The following is a 27,027-nucleotide window of genomic DNA, read 5'->3' as shown; positions in this document are numbered from 1 at the left end:
TGATGGAGGGATTCACAGATGGATAGATTCATGGAGAGATGGATTCATAGATGGGTTCATCAATGGATTCATGGATGGATTGATGGAGGGATTAATGAATGGGTTCATCAATGGATTCATGGATGGCTTTATGGGTGGATTCATGGATGGATTCATGGCTGGCTTTATGGGTGGATTCATGGATGGGTTCATCGATGGATTGACGGATGGGTTCATCAATAGATTCATGGATGGGTTCATCGATGGATCCATGGATGGATTTATGGATGGATTCGTGGATGGATTCACGGATGGATTGATGGATGGATCCATGGATGGATTGATGGCTGAGTTCATGGATGGGTGCATGGATGGATTCATAGATGGGTTAATGGATGGGTTCATGGATGGATCCATGGATGGACCCATGGATGGATCCACAGATGGATTAATGGATGGATCCACGGATGGATCCACGATGGATTCATGGATTCTCCTCCATCATGGCCACTATCCGCTGGCACACGCGCTGCGGGGCGTTCAGGCCCCAGTGGTGGTTGAAGTGGTTTTCCAGTCGGGAAGTGCTCGTGGTGCACCACGTTGGTGAGGTGGGCCAGCAAGCGCTGCGCCTCCTCACGGGGAGTGACCCCGTCGTGGCCCCCGCTCCACAGGGCCACCGGCACCCTCACGGCTTCGATCTGGTAGAAGGGAGGCCTCAGCTGGGCAGGGGGAAAGCACTCCTGTTACCTGGGGGCTCTGATGGGTGGGGTGTGCTCCCCCATCCCCATCCCAGCCAGCCCCCTCACCTGGTTGTACTTCTCCATGTTTCTCAGCCCGTAGTCAAGCTGCTTGAACTTGGCAGTTTTTGCAGTCTGGAAGGCAGAGGCAAAGGGTTAATCCAGGTAATATCCTGGATCAGCCCCCCCAGACAGAGACAATTTGGTGCAGCAGCTTAAAAAGCCCCTTTTATATACTAGCTTTGATTCTACCTCCTTTACCTGTTTCCAGCAGCATTTGGAAATGCCACGTTCACAGATTAAAAGAAAGGAAAGTTAAAATAATTATACAATCAGAATCTCTACCTGTCCCCAGTGCAGAAGATTTTTTACTGATGTATAGTCTGGGAAACTAGATATGTACACATCCAGTCGGCTCTACAGGAAAAAGAAAGTATTTTCTAAGTGAGTTTTGAAGGATGAAAATCCATCTAGGCAAAAAACCTCAAGCATTCTGTCTTATAACTGCAATATAAATGTTATACACTCTTTATTCTTTAGCAGCTTTATTCTCCCCAGAGCTAGAAGCAGCTTTCAAAGGTAAGTCACTTAATCAATGGAAATACACTTAAAATGGAAATACAGCTGGTCCAGTCATTCTTTGGTTATTTTCTTCTGTAAAATTGTGGTGTGTCAACCAAAAATGAGGCAGGAGTTTGCTTTCCTAAGAGATGAGACCACAAGTGATTTTGTCTTACCATTAGGTTTGACACCCCCACACCAGTGCAGGAAATCTCCAAATAACCCTGCCTTCCACACCTTGTTTTGGGGGTTTATACTCATTGTTGTGTCTCATTAACTATCTCCAGGTGTCCAGGAAAACCAGAGAGAGCTGTGACCTGGAAAGCCTGGCGCACCCACCGTGTTCAAGTTGTGCCTGTCGTACCCTCCAACAAGGAAGATACTGTTGGCACACACTCCAGCCTCCAGAGGCCTGCTGCACTTCTCAGCCAGCAGCAGCTTCTCCTTCCTTGGCACCACAACCAGCTCTCTGGTTCCAAACGTCTCCTGCAGGAGCACGAGGAAACGTTAGGAATGATGCCAGGAGCTCCAGCGCCCGCCGCAGGTGCAGGAGCAGCACACGGTGGCAATGCAGAGGGGAGGAGTTGCCAGAAGCCCCTGGATTTTGGCAGTAAAACCCACAAACACCTCCTATACCTTGAGCAGCAGGTCTGGTAGAAAGGCCAGCTTCAGCACCGGGCACCGGGCATGGCGCAAGGTGTACACAGGAGCCAGGGCAAAGAAGAGTTTGATTTTCTTGGCCAGATGTGGCAAGCTGGAAAACACTATGAAACCTGAAAAGCAGCATGAGAGCCCACAACACAAAGCCCAGCTCACCCCAGGCCCTGTGTTTGAGGGGTTTTTTGAACAAAAAACTCTCCTGGATGCCAGCAGAGCCGGGATGGACGGGCAGGACATGGCAAACCCCTCCATGCAGAAGGCTGGGAAGGCAGGAGGGGACAGCAGCTCCCAGCAGTGTCCAGCTTGGGATGGACATTGATGTCACTCACCCAGGGAGCTGCCCTGAGCGTGGCCAATGTAGAACAGCTGCTCCTGCTCCGTTTGCATCAGGATGAAGCCCACCATGGCCGGCAGGTCGTACATGGCCATCTCGTGGAAGCTGCACGGCAAAGGGAGAGCCTGGAGGAGATTCCCACCTCCCAGCTGGCCAGGGACACCAGGGGCTCAGCGCTGGCAGCCCTGCAGCCCAGCTGTCCTCGGTGGCCCCCTGACCTGAAGTCCCAGAACTCCTGGGAGGCCACGGACAGGCTGCGGTGCCGGCGGGACCAGCTGCTGCCCCGGTTGTTCCCGATCCAGACGTTGTGTCCCGCATCCGCCAGGATGAAGGCCAGGCTGTTCTCAGGCAAATTGTCCACCCAGTCACCACCACCCAGGCAAAACCCATGCACTATCAGCACGGGGGTCCTGGGTCCTGAAACAGGAGGCAGGAGGGAGTTGACAGAAGAAGATACCTTTCCCATATGGAAATAAAACACCACTGTACATCTTGATGCTATTTTTTGCAGGCTGCACATTAAATGTTCCCTTCTTCCATTATTTCTCTGGTTATGCTGGTGCTTTTTTGTGTTTGGGGAGCTTCTGCCACCCCAGGCCCTGAGCCTGGACCTTGGAGCAGGGGTTTGCTGCAGGGAAAGAGCCACTGGGGCTTTGCTGAGTGGCGCTGCCCCATCTCAGGTGCACCAAAACACAACGCTGAGCTCCTGAAGGCAGCCAGGAAGAAACTCCTCACCCCTCTCCCAGCTGCCCAAACCATGCCTGAAGGTGCAGGCACTCCTCTTGCACCTGGGCAGGAGCCAGGCTCACAGCTGGTGGCCCCTGGGTGAGGCTGAGCCCACCTGCCAGCCCAGCGCCGCCCTTGCCGTGGGGAATCCTGTTGAGGCTCAGGAAGTAGCCGTCCTCTGTCACCACCTCGTACTCCTCGCTGGAATAGCCGTGGAAAAGGATCTTCTGGCTCTGCAGGGACAGTGGTGTGAGGGCAGAGGGTGGCCCTGTGCCTGCCTCAGCTTCACCCACTGCTGCCACCCACGTGGTGTCCCCTGGTGTCACCTCCACCCGAAGGAATCGGAGAGCAGGGAGAGGCCAAGCTCAAGATGAGGGCATGAAGGGAGTGCCAGCAATGTAAATATGGGAGATTTTTGATGCCCTGAGCCCCTCAAAGAGGCCAGGTGCGGATGCAGGGAAGGGGTGAGCCCAGCTGGTCCCTCAGGAAGGACTTTGGGCATGCCCATGGAGAAGTGAGGTGCTCCCCCAGCACTTACAACGTTCATGAACCTCTCAGGGTTGTGGAATACTTCAGCATCTGGGATGGCATCTTCCAGCCCCTGGGCCAGGCACAGGGCCACCAGCAGCAGCCACATCTGACCTGCCCACAGCACCTGGGGGATAAGGGGCTGGATGAGCAGGGCTGTGCGTGCTCCAGGGCCACGAGGACACTGTGCAGCCCCAGCAGCGTGGCAGCACAGCCAAAGCCTGAAGCTGCCACAGGGAGCAGGTGTCTGCAGCCCCTTGTGCAGTTTGGAGCCCACCCCAAGCCTCTCTTGGTGGCCATTCTCATCTAGTCCAGCTGTAAGTGCAGCGTGGGACAAGTGGCCTCCCACCACCCCCTGCTTGGGAAAAGCATCAGAGTGCCTTCAGAAAAATCCTTAGGCTTTCAGAAAAAGCATTTCAGGGCAAGAATGCTCCCCCAAACAGGAGGGGTCATGCCAGAGCTCCATCCTGCAGGAGCTTCCCTGCTCCATCCCTGCCTTGGATGCTTTACAGCTCCCTACCAGGTGCTCCTGGACTGCCCTGCCACCCACAGCACCCAGCCCAAGGCATTCCAGACTCAAGGGCACATCCAGCAAAGTCCAGGTCCCTGGTGATCTCTTGCAGGAGCTAAAGATGGCTCCCTGCCTCCCAAAGTGTGTTTTCCCAGTAGCCTTATTGCATGGAAAGCTTTCCTGGGCTGCTCAGGAAAACAGCAGAGCTCCATGTGGGCACAACAAAAATTCCCTCTCACTCAAAAACAAAGTGCCAACTCAAGCCCACCACCAGCACCACGGTGTCTCCATCTCCACATGCAGGTGAGGAGGGATGTCCTGGGATTAAACTGCTGTGGTGGCTGAAGGAAGGAGAGGTTGGATTGCTCTTGGAGCCCCTAGGCAAACCGCATCGCTAAACCCGATCTCCCTTCGTCCTGCCCAGCTGCCCAATGCCACAACTGCAGGCTGGACTCGGTGCAAATCACCTCTTTTAGGGGCTTTCAGTCCTGTAGCCCCTCAGCCTGCGTGTGGAATGAAGATGGAAAGGACAGCAGGGAGGCAGGAGCTGCAGTGGCCGGCTCCTCACCTTAGCTGTCCACAGACACAGGCAAGACATTGCAGGCCATGCCTGGGGACATCAGAGCCTGGCCAGCTGCTGAAATAACCACTTCACTGAGCACGGGGGTTACAGGGGATGGAGAAGCCAGGCCTGCTCAGGAATCAGGAGATGCCAGATAGAACAGTGTGATCCCCAGTGCTGTTCTCTTGCTGCTAAACCCACAGGAGTTTCACACCAATTGCATCCTCTGGTTGAGCTTGTCACTTCGGAAAGAGCTTCTTTCCCTTGGGGCTTTCCAGAGAGGTGTCAAATCCCTGCCAAATTCTGCCCCCCATGGTCCATCTCCCTTAGATCTTCACCATGTGCAAAGGACCTTCCACTGCTCCATGGCCAGCAACAGCCCACACACATCTTTACTGATGTATAGTCTGGGAAATGAGAAATGTACACATCCAGTCGGCTCTACAGGAAAAAGAAAGTATTTTCTAAGTGAGTTTTGAAGGATGAAAATCCATCTAGGCAAAAAACCTCAAGCATTCTGTCTTATAACTGCAATATAAATGTTATACACTATTCTTTAGCAGCTTTATTCTGCTGAGAGCTAGAAACACCTTTCAAAAGCAAGCCACTTAATATCTTAAAATGGAAATACAGCTGGTCCAGTCATTCTTTGGTTATTTTCTTCTGTAAAATTGTGGCGTGTCAACCAAAAATGAGGCAGGAGTTTCCTTTCTGCCTGTGGTTTCTGTAGCTCCTGCGCATTTCATGATGAGAGTTTCCTCCTCTCAACACCTCTCCCAGCTCCTGAGGTGTGGCACTGAGGTGTCCCACATGCTGGAGGTCACCTCCAGGCCCCAGGCTCTGCTGCCCACCCCAGTGTCACCCAGAGGTTACAGTGGCATGCCTCGGTGGCCGTGACAAGCTGTGCCACAAAGGTGTCAGAGAGAGCACTGGCAGCATTCAGCAGTGACAGAAGCAGCTCCTCCTGGCACCCCAAGATGTGGCAGAGAGGGAAGGATGAGTCCCTGGGCACGGCATCCAGGGTGGAGAACAGCAGAGCTCGTCCTCAAAGCTGCTGCTCCCCAGGCACCAGCCCTGGGCAATGCACCCCATCCCTTTCACAGAGCCAAAATGGAATGGGGAAGGCCTAGGAAAATGTCTAACCACCAAGTTCTCCACACACAAAATGCACAGATGGGGTGGTAATAACGCCTCTCAACTCAGCTGGGATCCTTCCTTTCAGCAGTACCCTGGGCTAGAAGGAGAAGAGGAGAACAGGAGAGCACCACCCTGACCTGCTGCTTCGGGCCCTCCGTGCAGCCAGCGGGGTTGGTGGCACTGAGGGAACCAGTCCTTGGCTCATAAAGACACCCAGAGAGGCTGGCACTTGTCCATCAACACCCAGACCCTCCCCAGCCACCCAGCCCGGGGGTTCAGACCCTGCACCCCAAACCCCTGGGAGCTCAGCAGCAAAGAGCCACATCCCAAAGTCTGGGGCATTCCCCATCACCAGGAACACACAGGCCCTGTGGTGCCCTCCAGCTGGGACAGCATTTTTGGCATTCCTTGGCAGAGGGATTCCAGCTGCTTTGCCTGTGCTCTGGTGTTTCCAGGCACTGCTCCTCCTGGCTTTCCAGGTGCAGGTGCCTGTTGGTAACCTGCCAGCTCTGCATGTCAGCACGAGGCTCAGGGACAGGGCTGGGATGAAAAGAAAGGGGCAAATCTCACCCGGGAGAGGAGGAAGAAATACCACTTGCATGTGACCCTGACTGAATTTGTCAGTGTGGATGTCCTGAGAGGGGAAATCCACAGGGTGCACAGCAAATCTCCCATGGCAGGGGTGACAGTCAGCCCCCCACGATGGCTCTGGATCCATGGGCCCCTTTAAGCAGCTTTTCCAGCCCCACCACCTCTCCTCCTGCCAGGAGAGCAGTGGTGCTGGGAAGGGACCTTTGGGCTCTCCATCTCCATCCCAACCTCCTGCTCACCCTGGTTTGGGGTGGTATCACTGCTGAGCAAAATATTTCCTCTGTCAGTGCAAAACACCTCTGGCTTGCATAGACACACGTTTGTTGTGGTTTTCACCAGCAGAATGATTGTCTGGGCTTCTTCCTGGGTTTAAATGCTGGCATGAAAGAGCAGGATGAGGCACTTTGCAAGAGCTCTATTTAATTTTGGGGCCTTTGGGCGCTGTTGCCCACACCCAGCCGAGGTCCTGGAGGAAGGAGGTGGTCTGGTAACAGCTACAGAGAGGTGGCAAAATGCTGGGTGAGGAGCTCCCTGCCCTGGCTGACCCTTCAGACAGCACCAGGCATGGACCTGACGAGGCAAAGTTGGGCAATCCTTCGAGAAAAGAGAGTAAAAACCCTGTTGAGAAGTGCCAGAGAACAACGTAGGCTCAATCTTCAAGCTGACCTAGGGACAGCCTCCACCAGCAGAAATGATGAGAGTCTTCTCCCTCAGCTTCCCTGCTACTACAGCTTGGGCCTTTAACATGATTCCAGCGACCCTCTGAGGTCACCTGCTCCTTCCCAGCACCCCAGAGCCCAGCGGCTGGGGGATGCTCCCCAAAACCTCTCCCTAGCCCAGCTCACAGCCTTCAGGCTGTGGTTCCCTGCAGTGCTGTCCCCAGTGTCCCCTGCTGCCACCAGAGCAGGGACAGGCTGCTGAGCTGCACAGACCTTCTCCTTCTCCCCTGAATGCCCCAGGTGCAGCAAAGCCAGATCCAGGGATGCCCACTGGGGTTAGGCCAGGCCTGCCTTTGGTCCCCATGTCCTCACAAGCACTTCTGACCTCCAGGCTCACCTTCATCTCCCTCAGAGGCTTGCAGGAAGCCTGACGAGCCTTTCTTGGTCCTTCAGAGGTCCTTCCTCTCCCCAAATCCCTGTTTCCCTCTGCGCCTCTCTGGACAAGCTGAGCCCACAGCTCTCCCTCAGCCTTCCCCCCTTATTTCTCCAGCCCCTGCCCCACCTCCTGAGCCTCTCCTCCTGGGCAGACTGGGCCACTTTTGGGAAGGATGACTCCATACCTGGCCCTCTGCTCCACTCAGGACAGGAGATGCGTTGCACATGCAAGGGGATCATCCCCTCTGCTTGGCACTGGGGAGGCTGCATCCCCTGCAGAACCCAGAGTTGGGATCCCAGGGACTACTGGGACACCCCCACACTGGATAATCCCCTCTGCTTGGCACTGGGGAGGCTGCATCCCCTGCAGAACCCAGAGTTGGGATCCCAGGGACTACTGGGACACCCCCACATTGGATGAGCCCAGAGGTGATGGGTGGAGGCTGAGGCCAAGGTGCAAGGAGAGGCTGGGTTGGCTCAACAGAGCCAGTGGCTGATTCCTGCCCAAAGAGGTGCCAGAGGCACCAGGGCTGGAGAGGCACGGGGAGAGCCCCAGGGGCACAGAAAGCCTGGCTGTGCTCAAGGCAACAGCCTGAAAAGTGTGAGCAGGGCAGCCCTGGGGCCAGGCTGGGATCCCCCAGCTGTCCACAGGCTGGACAGGCTCAGATTGTTGCCTGGCAAATCCAGAAAACCTCCAGAAAACGTCAAGCCCTCTGTTTTTCCTCTCAGCCAGGGCAGCACAAATTGTGTTGGCACAAATCCCTCTCAGCTCCTCACCAGCATGGGCATGGCCAACAGCCAGGACAACCACAGCTGGAGCCAGGACAGGTTTTGCCCCACCAAGCAAGAGCTGTGTCACCACCATACTTTCTGGAAAAATCCCTTTGCCAGGATTTCTCTCCTGGGAAGCTGAGAAGCCTCAGAGAAAAAGGAAAACAATAATTATCTAATTTGCTTCCCCTGTGTTTTGCTGCTTTGGAATGTGTTTGGAGATTGCTTATCCAACAGGTGATTGTTTCATTGGGTTCTGCTGTGAATTATTTTGACTCATTGGCCAATTATGGCCAAGCTGTGTTGGACTCTGGAGAGAGTCACAAGATTCATTATTATTCTTTTAGCCTTCTGTCTGTATCCTTTCTGTATTCTTTAGTACAGTTTAGTTTAGTATTCTTTAATATAATATAGATCATAAAATAATAAATTAGCCTTCTGAGAACATGGAGTCAGATTCTTCATTTCCTTCCTTCTTCTGGGAACCCCGCAAATACAAGAGAGCTGAGAGACACTGAGGGGACACAAGGGTGGGAAGGGAGCCTGGAATATCCATGTCCAGGGCTGGGAGCAGCAATGCCACAGCCACCCCTCCCTGCTCTGCCACTCTCAGCCCAGCACCCAAGGGACAATTGCCTCTTCTTGAAGCCCATGAGGTCTTTCCAGCCCTGACCTGTGGTGGTTTGCAAAATAGCTCCAGAGGGAGAGTCGGAGGGGTTTAGAGACAGGAGCAGTAAAAAGATCAGGTAGGGAGGGAGCTCAGCACAGAGCCTTGCTTGGCCCTCTGGTGACAAAGGAGGAAAGTGATGCCTCAGGTTTAGCTTTTATATTTTTCACATTCTGTGCTGCTTTAGTGTGTGGGTCTGAGCTTCACATGAGGGGATGGTGAGCTCTGTGCACAGAGCAGGGAGACAAAACAATTCCTGCTCTAGCTGGGGACCAAGGACAAATGATCCAAATCTCAGCCCAAGAGCACAAACAACGTGGGGTGAAGAGAGAAAAACAAGCAGGATGGGACTGCATGGGCTGGAGCTGGAATTGGACAATTAACTCCAAGATGCAAATGGAGCAGAACTTATAAAAATTACAGACCCCACGATCAGCTGTCCATTTTGTGACCATTTTGGTTCATCTTGGGTGCAGCCCTGGCTGGGCTCTTGTGCTGCCCAAGGTGGATCCATGGAGGAGATCCTTTTAATAAATCCCTGCTTTATTCTTTAACTCTGTCTGGCCTCTGTTCTGGGTCAGCTTCTCAAGGCATCAAAAGCAAACCAGAGACAGGGGTGGCCTGGGGTTTTGGGGTTGGGTGGGATTTTTTTCACCAGCAGACTTTACATTCTGTTACTGACAAAGCAGGGAAACCTGAGCCCAAATTTCTCTCTAAATTAAACTCAACAGCACTGATTGCGCACACACAGAAAGGAACATCCTACCTGCTCTGTGACAGAAGGAACACCAAAAACCTTTATAATCAGCTGAAAGTGATTCCCATGCTCTCTCAGGAGAGAGCTCCATCCCCACAGAGCCCCGGGTGGCCACACAACAACCTCATGCTCCAGGAGACGTGGGGTTTGTTGGGTTTGGGGTTTCTCCATGCACCAAACCACCACACTTTCCGTGAGGAGTTGGGCAGGAGCTCCTTTGCCTCACCTGCACTTTCACAGCACCCTCTGCTGCCCAGGCTGTCCTGTTTGCTTTGGAGAGCACCATCCCATGGACAGGAGCGCTCCAAGACTGCCGAGTCACAACTTCTTTTTTGCCAGGGTCAGGATTAAATGTGTGAGATGGTATTTGTTGTTGGGACTCAGATGTTGATTAGTTCTTATCTATGTTACAGTCTCACAAACCCTGAGCTCTGCAGCACTTCACTCTAACAAACTAAAATTAAAGCTCCATCTCTGTCTCTGCAAGGTTTTTTAAGGATAAACTATCCAATTAAGAAATGACACCTAAATTATTTTTACTTTTAACCCAATAACCCACCACCCATGGCCTGCAATGTGGACTTTTTATCCAGTTACACAAAACCACCCAAACCCATGGAGAAGGTGAAGAAGAAGGATCAGCCACGGCCCTAAAACCTCCATCTTGTTTATATATATTACTGTATTCTAAAACCTTAAACTCTAAGTTTCCCACCCTGTGATATCACACACTTCTATCCAAACTCCACACCCACAATCCCAGTTCCATCATTCCATTTTGGAAGCCTTCTCCACGGCCTCAGGTCAGATGCAGTGTTCTCCTTGGGGTCAGTGCCTGTCAGCACAGAAAGTCTGAAATTCTCAGCATCCAGGGTTCCAACACAAGACCTCAGTGCCCACATGGCCGGCAAGCAGCAAGCTGAAGAGCAAGGAAATTTAGGAAAAGCTTCCTGAGATGAAAGCAGCGTGGGGCAGGGGGTCTCAGGTCCCTCTCTGCCCGTGTGTGGGGGATGCTCCCTCCCAGGGCTCCCATCATGGTCACACCAGTCCTGTCCTGGCAGCAGGAAGAGCTGCTTTCCTGGTGGGAAAGCAGCTCAGTGCTCACCCTCTGGCTGCTTTCCAGCAATCCCCTCCTCTCCCCATGCCTTTCAGTGGGTGATTGTTGCAGGGAAATAAAATAACTGTTAAAGTCTATGGAATGAGCTTGGCTCAGAACTCTTAATTTTTATCCTGATTTTTTATTTTTTCTGATTTGCTCATGCCTTAATGGGCTGTGCAGTGATTTACCCTGGGGGGCTGCCCACTGATGTGGCCCTAAACTTGATGCCAGGACCAGGAGTGGCCATAGGAGCCTTTCTGATGCCCTGTCCCCAAAAGGAAGCCAAATTCTGTCCGTGCTGGGAGGAAGAGGGAGTGGCTTCTTTCTCATCTGCCCATACCTGATCCTGTCCTTCCACCTTTCCTCCTCTCCCTGCAGGGGAAAAATCAGATTCTTCTCTGAGCACCTGCTTATTTGAGGGCGAGGCAGCTGGGAGGGCTTCTGGCACTGCCTCCAGCTAGTCTTTGGTACAGACCAGTCATTAGAGCTGCAGGTAGAGGTGGAGCTGCTGAGGCTTTCCAAAGCCTGTCTGCATTTGGGCCAGCGTGGCTGGACCAGCCCTGGCAGGTTGGGCTGCAGGAGGGATGCAGAATCCCAGGGGGAGCACGCTCAGCACCACGGCCCCGCAGCAAGGAGTGGGCACCTGGGCAAGGAGTGCAGAGGTGCCAAAAATGACACCCAGAGCTCGTGTGACCTGCCACCATCCCTGCAGGGACCTCCTCAGGCAGCAGGCAGCTCCTGGCCAAAGGCATCACCAGCTGGCGAGAGGGGAAGCCTGGCAAGATGTGAAATCTCCATCCACAGCTCCTTCCCTCCCTGGGGATGGATTTATTTTTCTTTCTTTTTTTTTTTTCTTTTTTTTTTTCTTTTTTTTTTAATTGAGTACCCCCTGAAGTCACTATTGGGAGTGGGAGGTTCTGCATTTTCAGGCTCATTCCGTGCCAGGAGGCAGCAGGAAGAGCCAAAAGGAGCTTTCCCAGTGGAGTTTGGTGGGATGAGCTGGGCTGGTGGCACTCATCCCTCAGCTCCCAGGGCACCAGCAGCATCCCCCTGCACCAGAGCCGCTCCCAGGGCAGGTCCGAGCCGGGAGTGCCCACCCCGGGCTTCGCGGAGGTCACGGCCGATGCCGAACGACTCCATCAGCTGGAACCAACCCATTTGTCACAGCTCTCAGCTCTTCCCAGCGCCACGGGAACATTCCCAGGCAGGGCGGCTGTCTCCTGCCGGAGCAGACTCCAGCCCGCAGGTAAATCACACCTTCGTGGGAGGAGGGATCAGAGGGGGTGGCGGCTCCCGGCGCTCCCGAATTCGGAGCAGAGGGAATGCCAGCCCCATGCGAGCGGCAGCAGGGACCTTCTGCTCGGGGGACAGCGGGGACAGAGGGGACAGCTCTTGTGACCGCCACGGTAATCCTCCTGCTTGGTGCCATCCCTCCCTGGGGACAGCGGGACGGGGCTGCAGGCACTGGGAGAGCGCCGGGGATGGGACAGCAGCGCTCCCCCGGGAGCCCCAGCTCCACAGGAATGTTCTGCTCAGGGAGGAACCTGGGAGTGTTTGGAGAGGGGTCAGCACCGTGCTGCTGCCGCTAAAAGAGGTGCCTTTTACCCTGCTGCACCTCTGGGGCGCCGCCGAGGGTTCTTCCAGGTCTGCTGGGACGAACAGCATTTACCATTACCATTTCACAAAGGGAATATTTTTCCAAGCTGGCTGTCGGGAGGAAAGGGCCATCCATCCCAGGCAAGGCTCTGCCCTGGAATTTGCATGCCCTTCTCCTGACGCTAGGTCACAAAAATGCGTTCAGCCTCTCCTCGCTCTGCGAAAGGCTCGCCCTTAAATTAAAACAAGTCCGGAGCCTCGTGGAGCCCAGCGACAGGCGACACGAGGAGGGCTCCGGGTGACGGTGGCAGCCCTTGGTGCCCCGGTGGGAGATGGGGTCCCTGGCGGTGCCCAGGTGAGCGGGGCGGTGCCCGGGGCGGTGCCCAGGTGAGCGCTCCGGTGCGCTGATGCTCCGCTCCGAGCCGCTCCGGCCACACCTGAGGCAGCAGGTGGCTTTTGTCACCTCCTGCAGCACGGGCAGCCCGTTCCTCCCGCGGCAGGATGGGGGGCAGCCGGGAAGTGATGGAAAATCTCTATTTCACCGGGGCAGCCGGGAAGTGATGGAAAATCTCTATTTCACCGGGGCAGCCGGGAAGTGATGGAAAATCTCTATTTCACCGGGGAAGCAATGATAGCTGGCATTCAGCGGGAATTTGGCCTGCTAAGTTGCTCCACATAATTGAACTCCTCTAAGTAGCTGAGGGAGTATTTCTGCTGCAAATTTGTCACCTCCAACAAATTTACCCATTTGCCCACGGCAGAGGGGTTGGAAAAGGATGATCTTTAAGGTCCCTTTCCACCCAGAGCACTCCCTGCTATTTTATCTCTGTTTCCACGAGATAAAACAGCAGGGAGATGTTTTGTGGTAGGAACAAGCCGAAGCAGACATTAAAATCCTTCCCGGGAGGAACAGGGGAGTCCTGAGATGGCATTTCACTCAGGTCTGCAAAACCAAGCCAAGGGAATCCCAGGATCTCTCTCAGCCATAAGGAGAACCCAAGCAAAGCACATTATTTGATTTCTTTTTAAGAACATGGCCCTGCAACTTAAAATTGGGTGGTTTACTCCTTATTAGTTCAGCTATCAGTGGAACAAAACAACCTATTTTTCCAACTATCCAAGAAATTATTTTACATGAATGATTTATAATCACCTCCTCGAAAACCAGGTTTGCCCAGGCACGTACAGATTTACCTGTACCTGTGCATGTTTCTGAATACAAGGGCCTGATGCAGAACATGGGATTAAAATGTGATGGAATCTGGACTCTGGCTTTGTTCAACATTAGCAAAATGAGCCATTTTCAGAATTAGAGGACTTCTGGTTTAGAATCATTTCACTCGTGGAGGGGCCAGGTTGATATCCTGGTGGAAGTGCAGCGCACATCAAGAGAACTCCCCCCAGCTTCTGTGCCAGTGCCAGCAAAATCTCTCAATGTTTTGACAACGTTTTGCAGAGCACCACGATGTGGCTGTTCCTCACCATTTCTTGTTTCATGCTCGTCGCTGCAAAGTCAGAAGAGAACCCCGAGGTGTCCATGGATGTTGTAAGTCCCTTCTTGTCCTGCTCGCTTGAGCAAGTTATCCACATGATCTGTGCAAGACCCACGGGCTCTGTGTGTCTTCACCGAGGATTGACACCAGGATTTTATGAGATATTTGTCTCCCTGCTCTTACATACACGGAGATTTATGGCAGGCATTTATGGGGGGGACTTTGATCCAAGTCAGCAGGTTTGGTCAGAACAGCCCTCTCAGGCTCAGAGTTTGGCTGTCTGTGCTGCCCTGCTCTTGACTGCAACACAAAAAGTGACAGTTCTCCGCCAAAAATTCTGGCTGGAGTCATGGCATTGCCACGGCGTTGGTGGAAGGGACATTGGGATGTCCTGAGCCCACCCTCCCCCTGGAGTCACCACCAGCACTGATGGCTTTGCCCAGCCAAGCCCTGCCACCCCTGAGGACACAGACCCTCCCTCCCTGGGGACTGTCCATGCTGTCCTTCCCTTCCCACAGGGCGAAATTGTCCGGTACCACGGGTACCCCTATGAGGAGCACGAGGTGCTGACAGAGGATGGATATTACCTCACCCTGCAGAGGATCCCCCACGGCAGAGACAACCCAGAGAGCTTCAGCCTCCCCCACAAGGCAGGGGCGCAGGCATCCAACATGTTCTGTCCCCGTAAGTGCCACAGGGAGCTCTGCCTGGCCCTGGCACCCCGAGGGCTTTGCTGGGCTGGAGTAGCCACGGCCAAGGCTACCTCACCTTGGGCTGGCTCCTCCAGGAGGCAGATGTCCCCGCAGGAAAACCAGGCAAATAGCCTAGGGAGCAGAAGAAATGCAGGTGCCCACCATGCTGACCTTGTTCTGGGAGGATTTGCTCCGAAGAGGAAGGAGGATGAATGGGGCAGAGAAATCTTGCCCCAGGTTTTACCTCAGCTCAAAACCAGAGAGTGGAGCAGCAAAAAGCCATTAGTCAGGGAAGGAAACCAAACCAGGCGGCCAATCCAATGCCATCTCACTATTTTGCATCCTCCCTGTGTCCAGCTCAGTGCCATCTCACCATCTGGAGATCTTCCTGTTCCGCACTGAAACCCCTGCTTCCAAGCGGTGGTGGGGTGAGGCCCCGTTCTTGTCATGTATATGGCAAATAAGTGCAAAAAACCCCTCAGATTTCCAGTCTTTGCCCTGGCCTGCTTCAAAAACACCTCCCAGAAAGGCTGAGGACAGGGGACAGGGGACAGTGTCCCTGCCCTGGCGTCACCTCCCAGGGGTGCTGCCAAAGCAATACCTGGATGTGAATGATCCATTTTGCTCGTGGTCACAGAAAATGATTCCTCTTCTTCTTCCTCCAGCTCCAAAGGCCGTGGTCCTCCTGCAGCATGGCCTGGTGTTGGAGGGAAGCAACTGGGTCACCAACTTGCCCAACACCAGCCTGGGATTCATCCTCGCCGACGCTGGCTACGATGTCTGGATCGGGAACAGCCGCGGGAACAGCTGGTCAAGGAAACACCAGGAGTTTGAGTTCCACCAGCAGGAATACTCAGCTTACAGGTATTTGGTGTGAAACTGGAGGGTGGGCAGCTCCCTGGTACCCCCAGCAGTGTCTGCAGGCTGCAGGAGGGGTGCTCCCGGCAGTCACACCCTCTGCCAGTGGGCAGAAATTGGGTTGCTTGTTGCTGCCAAAGCTCTTGCCCACACCCCAGCAGCCACGGCAAGGTCAGCAAGGGTGATTTTGTCATGGGCCTGTCTCCCCTGCAGCTTCCATGAGATGGCCATGTATGACCTTCCAGCGTCCATCAACTACATCCTGGAGAAAACGGGGCAGGAGCAGTTGTACTACGTGGCTTATTCCCAAGGCACCACCACAGGTACTGAGGAGGAGAGCAGGCCTGGCAGAGTCACATCAGCTGTGCACCCCCAGTCTGGGAGTGTTCCTAAAGCCTCGGTCAGGGAGGGAAATGTCCAGGCATTCCCAAACCACAAAAGGGAAAAGAGCAGGTAATTTCTTTAACAGAAGAGTTTTGAGCACTGGCAGTCCCAAACCGAGTTTGTTTCATTGCTGCCAGAGCCCGACCTGCTGCAGCCACCTCTGAGGGGCCTTCTGGTGGGCACACGCACCTGGAAGTCAACAGCTGCCTCAGAAACCACAGGGCAGGCTCTGCTTCCTTCTCCCTCACCCAGGTTTCATTGCCTTCTCATCCATTCCCGAACTGGATCGCAAAATCAAGATGTTCTTCGCCTTGGCTCCCATCACCGTGAACTCCAACATGAAGTCCCCCTTGGTGAGGGTGTTCGACCTCCCCGAGGCGCTGATCAAGGTGTGTCCCCGCCACAGGTGAGGTGTGAGGGGGAGGAGGGGCTGGGAAGGTCACCTGAGACACGCAGGGCTTGTACATCACCTCCACCTCCCCGCTCTGGGAGTTTGTGCGTGTGCTGTGAGCCTGGAGGGCAGGAAAATCCTCTCCTTGCCGAGACTTAATCACAGAACTATTAACAGGAATTGGTTTTGGGTCCCTTCTCCTGGGACAAACCTCTCCTAGGAAGGTCAGGGCTCTTCCAGGGCCGTGGCCTTTTCTGAAAAGCCAAAATGATGAAGCACAGCAAAGTTGTCAGCAACATTTGGGGGTGAACAAATAGGTGGGGAGCACCTGGAGGCAAAAAAAGAGTGTGATACACCCCACTGATCCACCCCTCTGACTTCCACAGATCATTTTAGGACAGACAGTGGTCTTTGATAAGGATGAGGTCTTGAAGCAAGTGATTTCCAGAATGTGCATCTACCCCATACTGAAAACCGTGTGCTCTTTGGTCTTTTACCTGCCTGGTGGGTTTACCAACAGCTTGAATGTGGTATGTACACTGCAGCTTCCCTCTCAGGAGATCCCCTTCTCTCTCAGGAGATCCATTTCTCTCTCAAGAGATCCATTTCCCTCTCAAGAGATCCCCTTCCCTCTCAAGAGATCCACTTCCTCACTGTCTGAGCCCAAGCTGTCCATCTGCTGCCTCCACATGGCCTTCCACATCTTTGGCTGGCAGAAAAATTCAGGCTGGAGCTACCAGGGTGGGGGTTTCTCAAGTAAAGCGTTGGTGTATTCCTTATTATTCCAAGAAGGAAACGTATTAGGAACAACACATAGAGCTACTGCCATGAGCTGAGCTTTGTCTTTGCAAAAGGATCCTGAGCACGAGGTATGGAGCCTTACTTTGCCTTGGGAACCAGGCATTCTCCTGCCATGGGAATTGCCCAGCTTGCTGCAGGGAGCTCTACAGCTCTGTGTGGGTGAGGCTCGTGTGGTTACTGAACAGGTTTGGTTTATTTCTGACATGGATTTTTTTGGGGGAGCAGAGGATAAACCTCTCTGATGGTTTCTTGCAGAGCCGCATGGATGTCTACCTGGCCCGCTACCCTGACTCCACATCCCTAAAAAACATGTTGCACTGGCGCCAGGTAACACATCGTGCTCTCCTCCCTGTGCTCAGGGGTGGGAACAATCCCCCACTGCTCCCCCTGCACAGCTGTGTAAGGGAGGGAGAGGAAAGCTGCCCTGAAACACTGCTGCAGATGAAGATATTTATTCCAAAAAAAGAGGTCCTTGGGGCTTGTAGGAGGTGGAGGTGGAACAAAGGCTGGTGATAAACCAGGAGATGCCAGAGTGAAGGCTGAGGGTCGGTAAGACCACTAATGATACAATTAATTACTGGAAATGTTCTACTCACGTCCTTCTGCTGCTGGCACTGACCACAACACACAAAAAACTTGCCCAAAGGTCTGATTCGTGTCTCCTTTGAGGCTCTTGGCTGTACACCAGGTTCTTCCCGGTGGGTTTCCTCGCTGAGGTCTTCCTGGGGCTGGGCCCTCCTCCCAAAACCCAGTACCAGATGTAAGAATGGTTTCCTGAGCCTTGGTGGCAGGAGGGAGCAGTGCAGTCCCCTGTCACCCGTTTTGTCTTTCTTAGAGCCCCCTCCAATGCATGGATAATAAACATAACTCTCCTTTTCCAGCTCTATCAGACAGGGGAATTCAAGCATTATGATTACGGCAGTGACAACGTGCTTCACTACAATCAGGTAAGAGAGAGCCATGCTCAGAGGGGAAAAATAAATGTTGCAATGGAAATATTGCCGTGGCTGAGACTGCATTTGGAGAATGGAGCAGCCTGGGCCAGTGGAAGGTGCCCCTGCCCACGGCAGGGGAGCTGGGACAAGATGATGTTTGAGGTCCATCCCAACCCAAACCATGCTGTGATTCCATTAATTACATGGTAGTTATGGAATTTGCTCTGTATGAGGAAGCAGGTTTGTAACTTTCTAATAAAAATAAGTGACTCAGTCACTCAGATGACTTTTTGACCTTCTGGTGAAAAGAAGAAGAGCCCAAGGCACAGTGAGGCTCCCTGGTGATAGCTCCTCTTCTATCCCTTGGGATAAGGGAGAAATTCCAAGCAGCCGCCAGGATACACTTTGAATTTTAGGCTTTCCCTTTACCTCCCTCCTGTCTTCCAGACCACTCCTCCCTTCTATGAGCTGGAGAACATGAAAACCCCTCTGGCTGCCTGGTATGGGGGCAAGGACTGGATTTCAGCCCCTGAGGATGTGAACATCACCCTGCCCCGTATCTCCAACGTGGCCTACAAAAAGTACATCCCCGAATTTGTGCACTTTGACTTCCTCTGGGGCAAGCAGGTCTACGAGCAGGTCTACAAAGAAATGCTTGACCTGATGGAGAAGGGCACCTAGAGCTGGAGCAGTGGCAGTGATTGGTGGCTTCTCAGTGACTTCTGGGGCTTCTTTCATCTGGGGGGGGGGTAAATGATTAAAAAAAAAAAAAATAAAAAAAAGAAGAAAAACTGGGGGGGGGAAAGCTCAATAAACTGCTACACTTGGTCTGGACTGATATTGCTCTGGCCAGGGAGGAAAACCAGGCAATCCAGCAACTGGGAAGCACTCTGGATTGAGATTCAGTAGGCTGAGGTCCCTGCAGAAGCTGAGCACAGCCCTCACTCCCTGAGTCTCCCACGTGCCCCCCTCACAACCAATTCAGTGGAACTTGGCTCCTGGTGGCCACTGTGGACTCTGGGCTCCTTGAGCTTGGGTTCCCAGCTGCAAACAGCTGGCCAGAAGCTCCATGCCCTCCTGGATGCTGGTGTCCCACAGGAGCAGGTCTGCTGGGATGAAGCCACGTGGTGGATGGATCCTGCTTGATTCACCTTCTGGCAGCACTTCCACACCAAGAATACAAACATCCTGGCACTCAGTGCCTTCCTTCACGGCTGGGAGGAGCTATAAACATCCTGCCTGGTGACAATGAAGAGTGGCCATAGGTTTGTATCCATGAGAACCTCCCACTTTACTAACAAAGGGGACATCTTTCTGAGATCCATGCTGATTTGGATAATCTTACTTATGCCCAAAGGAGTTTCAATAGGTTCTAGCAGGAAACACCATTTTGCACCACTTTAAGCTATTCTGAGGCACAAACCCAGCTGCAAAAGTCACCTTTTGCTGCCTCTCAGGGAGACAGAAGAAGAGTGTGGTGGAAAGCAGCAACGAGCCTAAATCTGTTTTCAGCTTCTGGATTAAATTGTTAATAATACCTTGATCAGAGGAGGAATTGTGAATTTGCCAGTTTGTGTAACTATCTTCTTAAAATATGTCTGGGAGCAAGCATATTTTAAAGGATAAAGTTCTCTTTCCACAAATACGTGATGATGATGATGATGATGATGATGATGATGATGATGATGATAATAATAAATTGGATAGGATCTACTGGCTCTGTGTGGTTGTACTGTTAACTAGAGGTTAAAACTCCGGAGGAATTGCTCCCTGGCAGGGTGGGCAGGCCCTGGCACAGGGTGCCCAGAGCAGCTGTGGCTGCCCCTGGATCCCTGGCAGTGCCCAAGGCCAGGCTGGACGGGGCTGGGAGCCACTTGGGATAGTGGAAGGGGTGGAATGAGATGGGCTTTGAGGTCCCTTCCCACCCAAACCATTCCAGGGTTCTGTGGGCGTGGGGGTTTTCAGCAAAGACCTCTTAGCACGTGCAGGTGAGGAAGAGCTGCTTGCCCAATGCTCCTCGTGCTCAGGGATCATTTCCAGTGGCTGGTCATGCTGGCAGATGCCCAGGGTGCCACCAGCATCTCCCTACAGGGAAGAGGTGGGCGGTGAGGAGGGTATGGAGCCCAGCACAGCTGCTCTCCAGAGCCAGACTGTGGGGTTTTAGCAGCTGAGTTTCATGCAGGTGTCTGGAGATGGTGGCACAGGGCTGGCTCTGCTCGAGTTACCATCTGTGAAGTGTTTCACTTTCTACCCTTACAGCTGGAACTGACCACAGCAGGAAAACAGGGCAGGTGAGGTAATCCCAGGGTGCAGGAATGAGGCTATAGGTCAGATAGGATCTGCCTGGATTGCCAGTGATTAGCTGCCTCACTTAGGATATTTGTAATGACATCTTTTTCCCTGTGATCAGCTGCTCACGGCAGGGCCGTGCCCTGGAGCAGCACCTCACAGGACTGCACTGTGCTCATGCCATGGATATCAATGAAAATGCAGGATGACTTCTCCACCTAGGAAAATAAACACACAGAGATGCTGGCAAGATGTTCCCCCTGCAAGCTTCTGAAAAACTGGCAAGAAATCAGAATCACAGAATCCTTAAGAGACCCCCAAGATCATCAAAGCCAACCATACTCACCACTAAACCACACCCCCCACCTACCATTTATTCAAATTCAGTTTTAAAGCACTAAATTTTAACTTCTGAAAACTCATTAAAAGTGCAGGGTTTAGTCTCTTTCTGTTCAGGTTATGAAGTTTCTACCACTCCTGCAATTATCTGGTTCAGTGTTTGCAATGCATTATCTTCATTCTCCCCTGACAGAGCACTTTGGTGAAGTTCTGGCTCGATCAGGTTCTGGTGCTTGCTTCCCCTCTGCTGTCAAAGGATCAATAATAAATGAAGAGGTGTGTTTTGGAAGTGAATTGATTTATGCCTGCAGAATAAATATTGTGAAATTCCATCTCCTGGGATGGCCATGGCAGGATTGGAGGCCTGGTGTGTCTCAGGTCTGTCAGGCAAGTCAAACACCACCAGACAGGTCTGTGGAGGCACAGAATCATGGAATCACAGGATGGTTTGGGTGGAAAGGAACCTCAATGCTCACCTCATCCCACTTCCCTGTGCCCTGTCCCTCCATCCCTTTTAAACAGTCTCTCTTTGTGACTCTTATACCTCCTTCAGTCACTGGAATGCCACAATTGGTCACCCCAGAGCTGTTCCTCCCCAGGTGAACAATCCCAGCTCTGCCAGCCTTTCTTCCCAGCAGAGCTGCTCCATGCCTCTGCCCATCCTGGTGCCTCCCCTGGGCTCTCTCCAGCAGATCAGTGTCCCACACATCTCAGTCCATGGTGATCCATCCAACCCCTCACCCTCAGGCAGCAGAGAGCCTTCAGCACCCTTTTCCCCTCCCTGAGTGGGCAAGCCAGCCTCAGCCACACGTGGGGAGGATGTCGCTCGCTCAGCCTCTGATTCAATTTTCTTCCAGCTGTGCTCACGCAGAGGGTGTCACGCGGGGCTGTGCGGGCTCAGAGCTGTGTCACATCCCGCCCAGGGCACAGCAGTGTCACCCTGCTGGCTGAGCCAGCGCTCCCCAGCAGCACACAGGGCAGCAGCACACGCAGCAGTCGTGGAGGGGGGCACAGGGCCAGCCCCAGGCTGTGCCCACGCTGAGAGATGCTGAACACCCCTAGCACTGCCTCCTTCCCACAGGCACAGGCTTGAAGGGAAGTGGTGCCTCTGCAAGTAACCCAAGGATTGCTCTGGTGTCTGCTTTAAGCAACCTGCTGGCCTCTGGGGCGATTTAGAAACTGATTTGTCCCAGAGGTAATCTAGGACAAGGTTTCATGGAGTTATGACGGATGGTGTGCCGCCTTTTCACATCTTTTTGATCCTTTACAGCCTGACAATGATTTCCAGAGGCATTGCTGAGTAGATTCAGGGTTTCATTTGGTTGAAAACACTGTGCTTCCTTATTTCAGCAATTTCCGTGTTATTTCCAATGCAATTTTCAAATTTTCTTTTGAGTTTGTTGGATGAACCTCTGAGAGAGAGAGAGACTCTGGTTTTGAGACTTGCATTTTCATGTGATGGGACTTCAAGGAGGTGGGAATATAAAGCCATGGAAAGTTACAGTTAGCTGAAATCAAGATCAGATGTTATTTTCTCTAAAACTTCACAAACCAGTGATGATCATGATGGTTCTTCCCCCAGGCAACCACTGACAGAACGAGAGGACACAGCCCTAAGCTGTGCCAGGGGAAGTTTAGGTTAGACATCAGGAGAAAATTCTTCACTGAAAGAGTGATTTGGCACTGGAATGGTCTGCCCAAGGAGGGGGTGGAGGGAGTCACCATCCCTGGACGTGTTTAAAAGAAGACTGGACATGGCACATCAGGTTGATGAGTTGATGGTTGATGAGGAGGTGTCAGGTCCTAGGCTGGACTTGATGATCTCCTAAGGTCTTTTCCAACCAAGTTCATTCTGTGGTTCTGTGATGACCCCTGACCCTGGACTGTGTCCTGTGGGACATGTTCCTGCTCCCTCATAGCCCTGATCAGGGCTTTGGCAAAGCTCAGCCAGATCAGCTTTTTTCTCCAGTATGCTGGAAAATAATCTCAAGAGCACTACGGCACCAAATTTGAAAACTGCAGGTGTTTCTTTACTGAGAAATTTTGCTCACGTTGTCCCAGATCAGCCACAAACCAAACTCTTTCAGCTGTAAAATACATTTTAAAGCCAGTTGTACAATGAAGAGAGATCAGGGAAGAAGTACAAAAATTTCAGGGTTGTTCTGGGCTCTTCTGAACACAGCAACAGGGGAGGAATTGCCAGAGAAGAAACACCAGTGACCACATCTCCATTATTTCCCAACCCACATTTATGCTTTTGTTTATTCCATTTCATTATAGAGAACGGAATGATTGCATGAACAACCCTGGCAAGGTGTTGGGAAAAGATCAGCGGTTTCCTCAAGCTCCACTGTGCAACTCCAGCATGGGCAAAACCCCTACCAAACGTGTAAAGCAGAGATATCCCAGCCTAGCCAAAGGGACTTTAAACTAGGAGAAGTACAAGCAGATAAGGACTGCTTCCCTCATCAGGTCCTTTAACCTGAGCCACGTTCTCCAAGGTTACTGCAAGGGAGTTGTGTTTATCTGGCAGGAATTGCACAAGAGCTGGCATTCTCTCCTTGCCAACATCAGGGTGCTACTCCCTTTCCCAGCTCGGGATGCCAGGACCAGGTGATCTGTGACAGCTTTACCCTCGTGCTTGGCAAGAGGCACCACCCTGGGCTCACAGCCTGGTGGAAAGCAGCAGCAGCAGGGCAGCAGCTGGAGGGAAGGTGGGCATGGGCAGCCCAGGAGAGGATTAACCCCAAGCCCAGAGCTGGGGAACGTGCTGCTTGCACCACGGTGTGCCTCAGAGGAGGTGACTCAGCAGCAGCAGACCTGCACCTGAGGGACAGCAGTGGGGACACAGCTGATCCCACGGGCTGTTTCCCTTCCTGTCGTGCCAGCAGCAGGTGGGGTTGCAGTCCTGTGATGCCTCAGACGAGAACATGAAAGGCATCCAGCGGCAATGCTGCATAATGTCTGTGAAGTGTGAAGCTAACAAGCAACACACCACACCAGAAGATGTAACTTTTGATTCTTAAAGGGCCCCAGAGGCAAAGAAAAACCCGGGGTTTGGGGGTCAGGCACAGGAAGCACATGGATGACTTGTTGGGTGGAAACCTTGGCCTTCCATGTCACACCTTGACCAGCCCACCTGGACACACATCCCTCTGGGAATGTGGGATCCCAGGGTGGTTTGGGTTGGAAGGGACCTTAGAGATCACCTCATTCCACCCCACTGCCATGGGCAGGGACACCTTCCACTACCCCAGGCTGCTCCAAGCCCTGTCCAGCCTGGCCTTGGGCACTGCCAGGGATCCAGGGGCAGCCACAGCTGCTCTGGGCACCCTGTGCCAGGGCCTGCCCACCCTGCCAGGGAACAATTCCTTCCCAATATCCCATCTAAACCCAACCTCCTTCAAGTCCTCAAAGGTCTTCATTCCTCCCTTTGGCTAAGGTACACAAGAGTTCCTCAGTAAAAATCCAGCTGCATTTTTTTTTTTAGAACCTTCTGTCCCTCCACCACAGGTGGAATAACCCCAGGTGCTGAATCACTCACCTCAGCACTGACACACTGCTCCCATGGCCTCATTCCACAGCCTGAGCATGTCAGAGAAGTCTCTGCTGCCTTTCCAACCTCTACTACTATTAATTTATCACTACTATTGCTACTACTTAGGACCTCCACTAGAGAGCGAGGAGTGGGTTAGAAGGCAGCAGCGTGGGCAGCAGGGGAGGGGGGATTCTGCCCCTCTGCCCCACTCAGGTGGGACCCCACCTGTGCACAGTCCTCATGCTCCCAACATAAGGAGGGCATGGAACTGTTGAAGCAGGTCCATGGAGCTGCTGAGGGGTCTGGAGCATCTTCCCTGTGGATCCAGGCTGGGAGAGCTGGGAATGCTCAGCCTGGGGAAGGGAAGGGTGTGTGGAGACCTCACAGCTCCTTCCAGGGCCTGAAGGGACACAGGGGAACTGGAGAGGGACCCTGCAACAGGAAAGATGCAGATCTGTCCCTGGAGTGCCAGGACACAGGGAATGGGTTCAGATTGCCAAAGGGCAGGGATGGATGGGATATTGGGAAGGAATTATTCCCTGGCAGGGTGGGCAGGCCCTGGCACAAGGTGCCCAGAGCAGCTGTGGCTGCCCCTGGATCCCTGGCAGTGCCCAAGGCCAGGTTGGACATTGGGGCTTGGAGCAGCCTGGGATAGTGGAAGGTGTCCCTGCCATGGCAGGGGGGGAATGAGCTGAGCTTTAAGATCCTTCCAACCTATACAAGTTCCATCCCACGACTCTCTGACTCTTTGCAGTGGGATTTTTATGCTCACATGCAAAGGAGGACATTTCCAAAAGCCCAGATCAGGCAGAGGGGCAGGAGGTAAGGAAGGAGGAAAGGTTCTGGCCAGGCCTGCCATGAGGAGGAAGGCACCCACAGAGCCCCTTTGTGCCAGCAGCAGCTGTGGCAGCGGGAGGAAATCTCAGCACGGCGATGGAGCAAGGCGTTTGTGTTTCACAACCCACATTCCCTGCCTCGGGAGGCAGCCTGACCCACAGCCAGGGAAGGCACACTCCAGCAGAGCCAGCCACAGGCTGGGCTCCCAGGTGGCTCCCAGGGCAGGGAAAGGCGTGGGCTGGCGGTCACAGGCTGCAGCTGGGGTACAAACACCCTGGCACTGCCAATTCCTGTGGCTTTGGCAGAGCAGGGGTGTTGCACCAGCTCTGCCCCACAGCTCTGGCTGCTGGTGAGACCTCCAGCCTAAAGCTTTCCTAGAGAACCCTGCAGAGCTTTTGTGAGTTGCCCCTTGCTAACACGACACTTTTAGACCTTACTGTCACTTCTCACGAGGGGTGGGATGCCCAAGTGTCTCCCAGTGAGGCCTGGCCTGTCCTTGGGGTGTCCTTGGGGAGCTCGGCATGCTGCTGAGGCTTTGGAAAGGTGGGAGTGATGCCTTAAGAATGATGCCTTAAGTTTTAGCTTTTATATTTTTCAGATTCTGTGCTGCTTTAGTGTGTAGGTCTGAGCTTCACATTAAGGGATGGTGAGCTCTCTGCACAGAGCAGGGAGACAAAACAATTCCTTCTCCAGTTGGGTACCAAGGACAAATGATCCAAATCTCAGCCCAAGAGCACAAACAACGTGGGGTGAAGAGAGAAAAACAAGCAGGATGGGACTGCATGGGCTGGAGCTGGAATTGGACAATTAACTCCAATATGCAAATGGAGCAGAACTTATAAAAGTGACAGACCCTGTGACAAGTTGTCCATTTTGTGACCATTTTGGTTCATCTTGGGTGCAGCTCTGGCTGGGCTCTTGTGCTGCCCAAGGTGCATCCATGGAGGAGATCCTTTTAATAAATCCCTGCTCTGTTCTTTAACTCTGTCCAGCCTCTGCTCTAGGTCAGCCTTCTCAAGGCATCAGTTCAGTCCAAGTTTTTTCTTGCCCCAGGAACTCTTCTAAATGACCCTGGGAGACAGGAAAATACCCTGGGAATTAGGAAAATACCCTTTACAAAGAAAAGCTGTTAGTTTTTTTGGTTTGTTTTGGTTTTTTTTTTACCCTGGCTTGTTGGCTTTTTTCTTTTCCACCCTGGCTATCAAGAGCTTAAGGTGCAACTCCATAGCTGGAATTCCTCAGCGCACCAACCCAGCTGCCTCTGCAAAACCGCAATCCTCTGCAAGCACGAAATCCACGTGAAGCTTCCCATGAAGGGAGGTGCCACAGGAGCCATCAGCACCCACCTGTTAATTGGAGGACACGTGAACAGCAAGTGCCAGCGTGGCTGGGCTCTGACACAGCGTGGTCCTTTTAACTCTGGTGGTGACAGAGCCACTGGCACTGCCGCCACCAGCCTGGTCAGACGTGCCACTGGGCTCTGCCTGGTAAAGTATTTCCCTCCGTGTCCTTCAGATTTGTGTCCTTTTGGAGCTGCCCCAACAGGGGGGAAAAGCATCGGTCGATCGTTTTTTATTTTTGGTCCTAACTCGCACCTTGGTGACACCACAGGTAGGTTTGCTGGGAGTGTTTCAGAGGGTAGGAAAGTGTCGTGGTGTGGGAGCAGAAGGAGGGAGGCAGAGTGTAATTCATAATTCATGCTGCTGGGCTGAAGTTAGGCTCTAACTTTTGAGAGCCTGGCAAAACATTAGAAATCATATGTAATGTTAAGTGTGTGCATTAAAAATAGGCCACTGCTCAGCTCAGGAGCATCTGAGGTGATCACAAAGGTTTCTGCTTTTTTTCCAGGCTACACTTATTTAACCAATAGCCTTCTTATGAGGCTGTACCAGTTTCAGCTCATAGGATCCTTCTGTTTACAGTGGGTTTTGAGTAGAAAAGCTAATCAATAGAGAAACACGAAAAGTATAGACATAGTCATAGCCCAGCCACACTAAACATGTTCCTTCCGTAGCATAAACTCCCCCTTTAGGTTAATTTCCTCTCTGACACAACTGGCCCAGTCTGGGATTATCCCAGTATTGGTTTCATTCTTGTTTTGCACAGCTGGTTCTCTTCTTCTTGCCATTAAAAATATAAAAAAGGCTCCTGCCTACTACC

The 27,027-nt window shown here is 52.8% G+C and overlaps 2 protein-coding genes across 2 annotated transcripts; one reads left to right on the top strand and one right to left on the bottom strand.

Moving 5' to 3' along the window:
* Positions 1-463: 463 nt before the first annotated feature.
* LOC121358248 (putative lysosomal acid lipase/cholesteryl ester hydrolase) lies at positions 464-3,634 on the bottom strand. The gene is given in 10 exon segments (XM_041476312.1): positions 464-547; positions 549-698; positions 786-851; positions 1,062-1,133; positions 1,617-1,763; positions 1,914-2,050; positions 2,267-2,376; positions 2,490-2,688; positions 3,113-3,230; positions 3,536-3,634. Coding segments are annotated over 10 exon segments (1,182 nt in total).
* An 8,203-nt stretch (positions 3,635-11,837) lies between these two features.
* LOC121358240 (putative lysosomal acid lipase/cholesteryl ester hydrolase) lies at positions 11,838-18,545 on the top strand. Its single transcript, XM_041476299.1, has 10 exons — positions 11,838-11,960; positions 13,767-13,856; positions 14,322-14,487; positions 15,161-15,359; positions 15,567-15,676; positions 15,990-16,126; positions 16,515-16,658; positions 17,185-17,256; positions 17,811-17,876; positions 18,312-18,545. The coding sequence occupies exons 1-10, from the start codon at positions 11,838-11,840 to the stop codon at positions 18,543-18,545; spliced, it is 1,341 nt and encodes a 446-aa protein (XP_041332233.1).
* Positions 18,546-27,027: the final 8,482 nt, after the last annotated feature.

Source organism: Pyrgilauda ruficollis, unplaced genomic scaffold (genome assembly GCF_017590135.1).
Source record: "Pyrgilauda ruficollis isolate IOZ18807 unplaced genomic scaffold, ASM1759013v1 scaffold11, whole genome shotgun sequence".
Lineage (NCBI taxonomy): Eukaryota > Metazoa > Chordata > Aves > Passeriformes > Passeridae > Pyrgilauda > Pyrgilauda ruficollis.
This window is presented reverse-complemented; position numbering and strand designations above follow the sequence as displayed.

Excerpts from the sequence above, each read along its gene's own strand:
- LOC121358240 (XM_041476299.1), top strand. The coding sequence starts at position 11,838 with ATGCCGAACGACTCCATCAGCTGGAACCAACCCATTTGTCACAGCTCT. Across the intron at positions 15,677-15,989 it reads TTCCCAAGGCACCACCACAG|GTTTCATTGCCTTCTCATCC; the intron begins GTACTGAGGAGG and ends TCCCTCACCCAG. Across the intron at positions 16,127-16,514 it reads TCCCCGAGGCGCTGATCAAG|ATCATTTTAGGACAGACAGT; the intron begins GTGTGTCCCCGC and ends TGACTTCCACAG.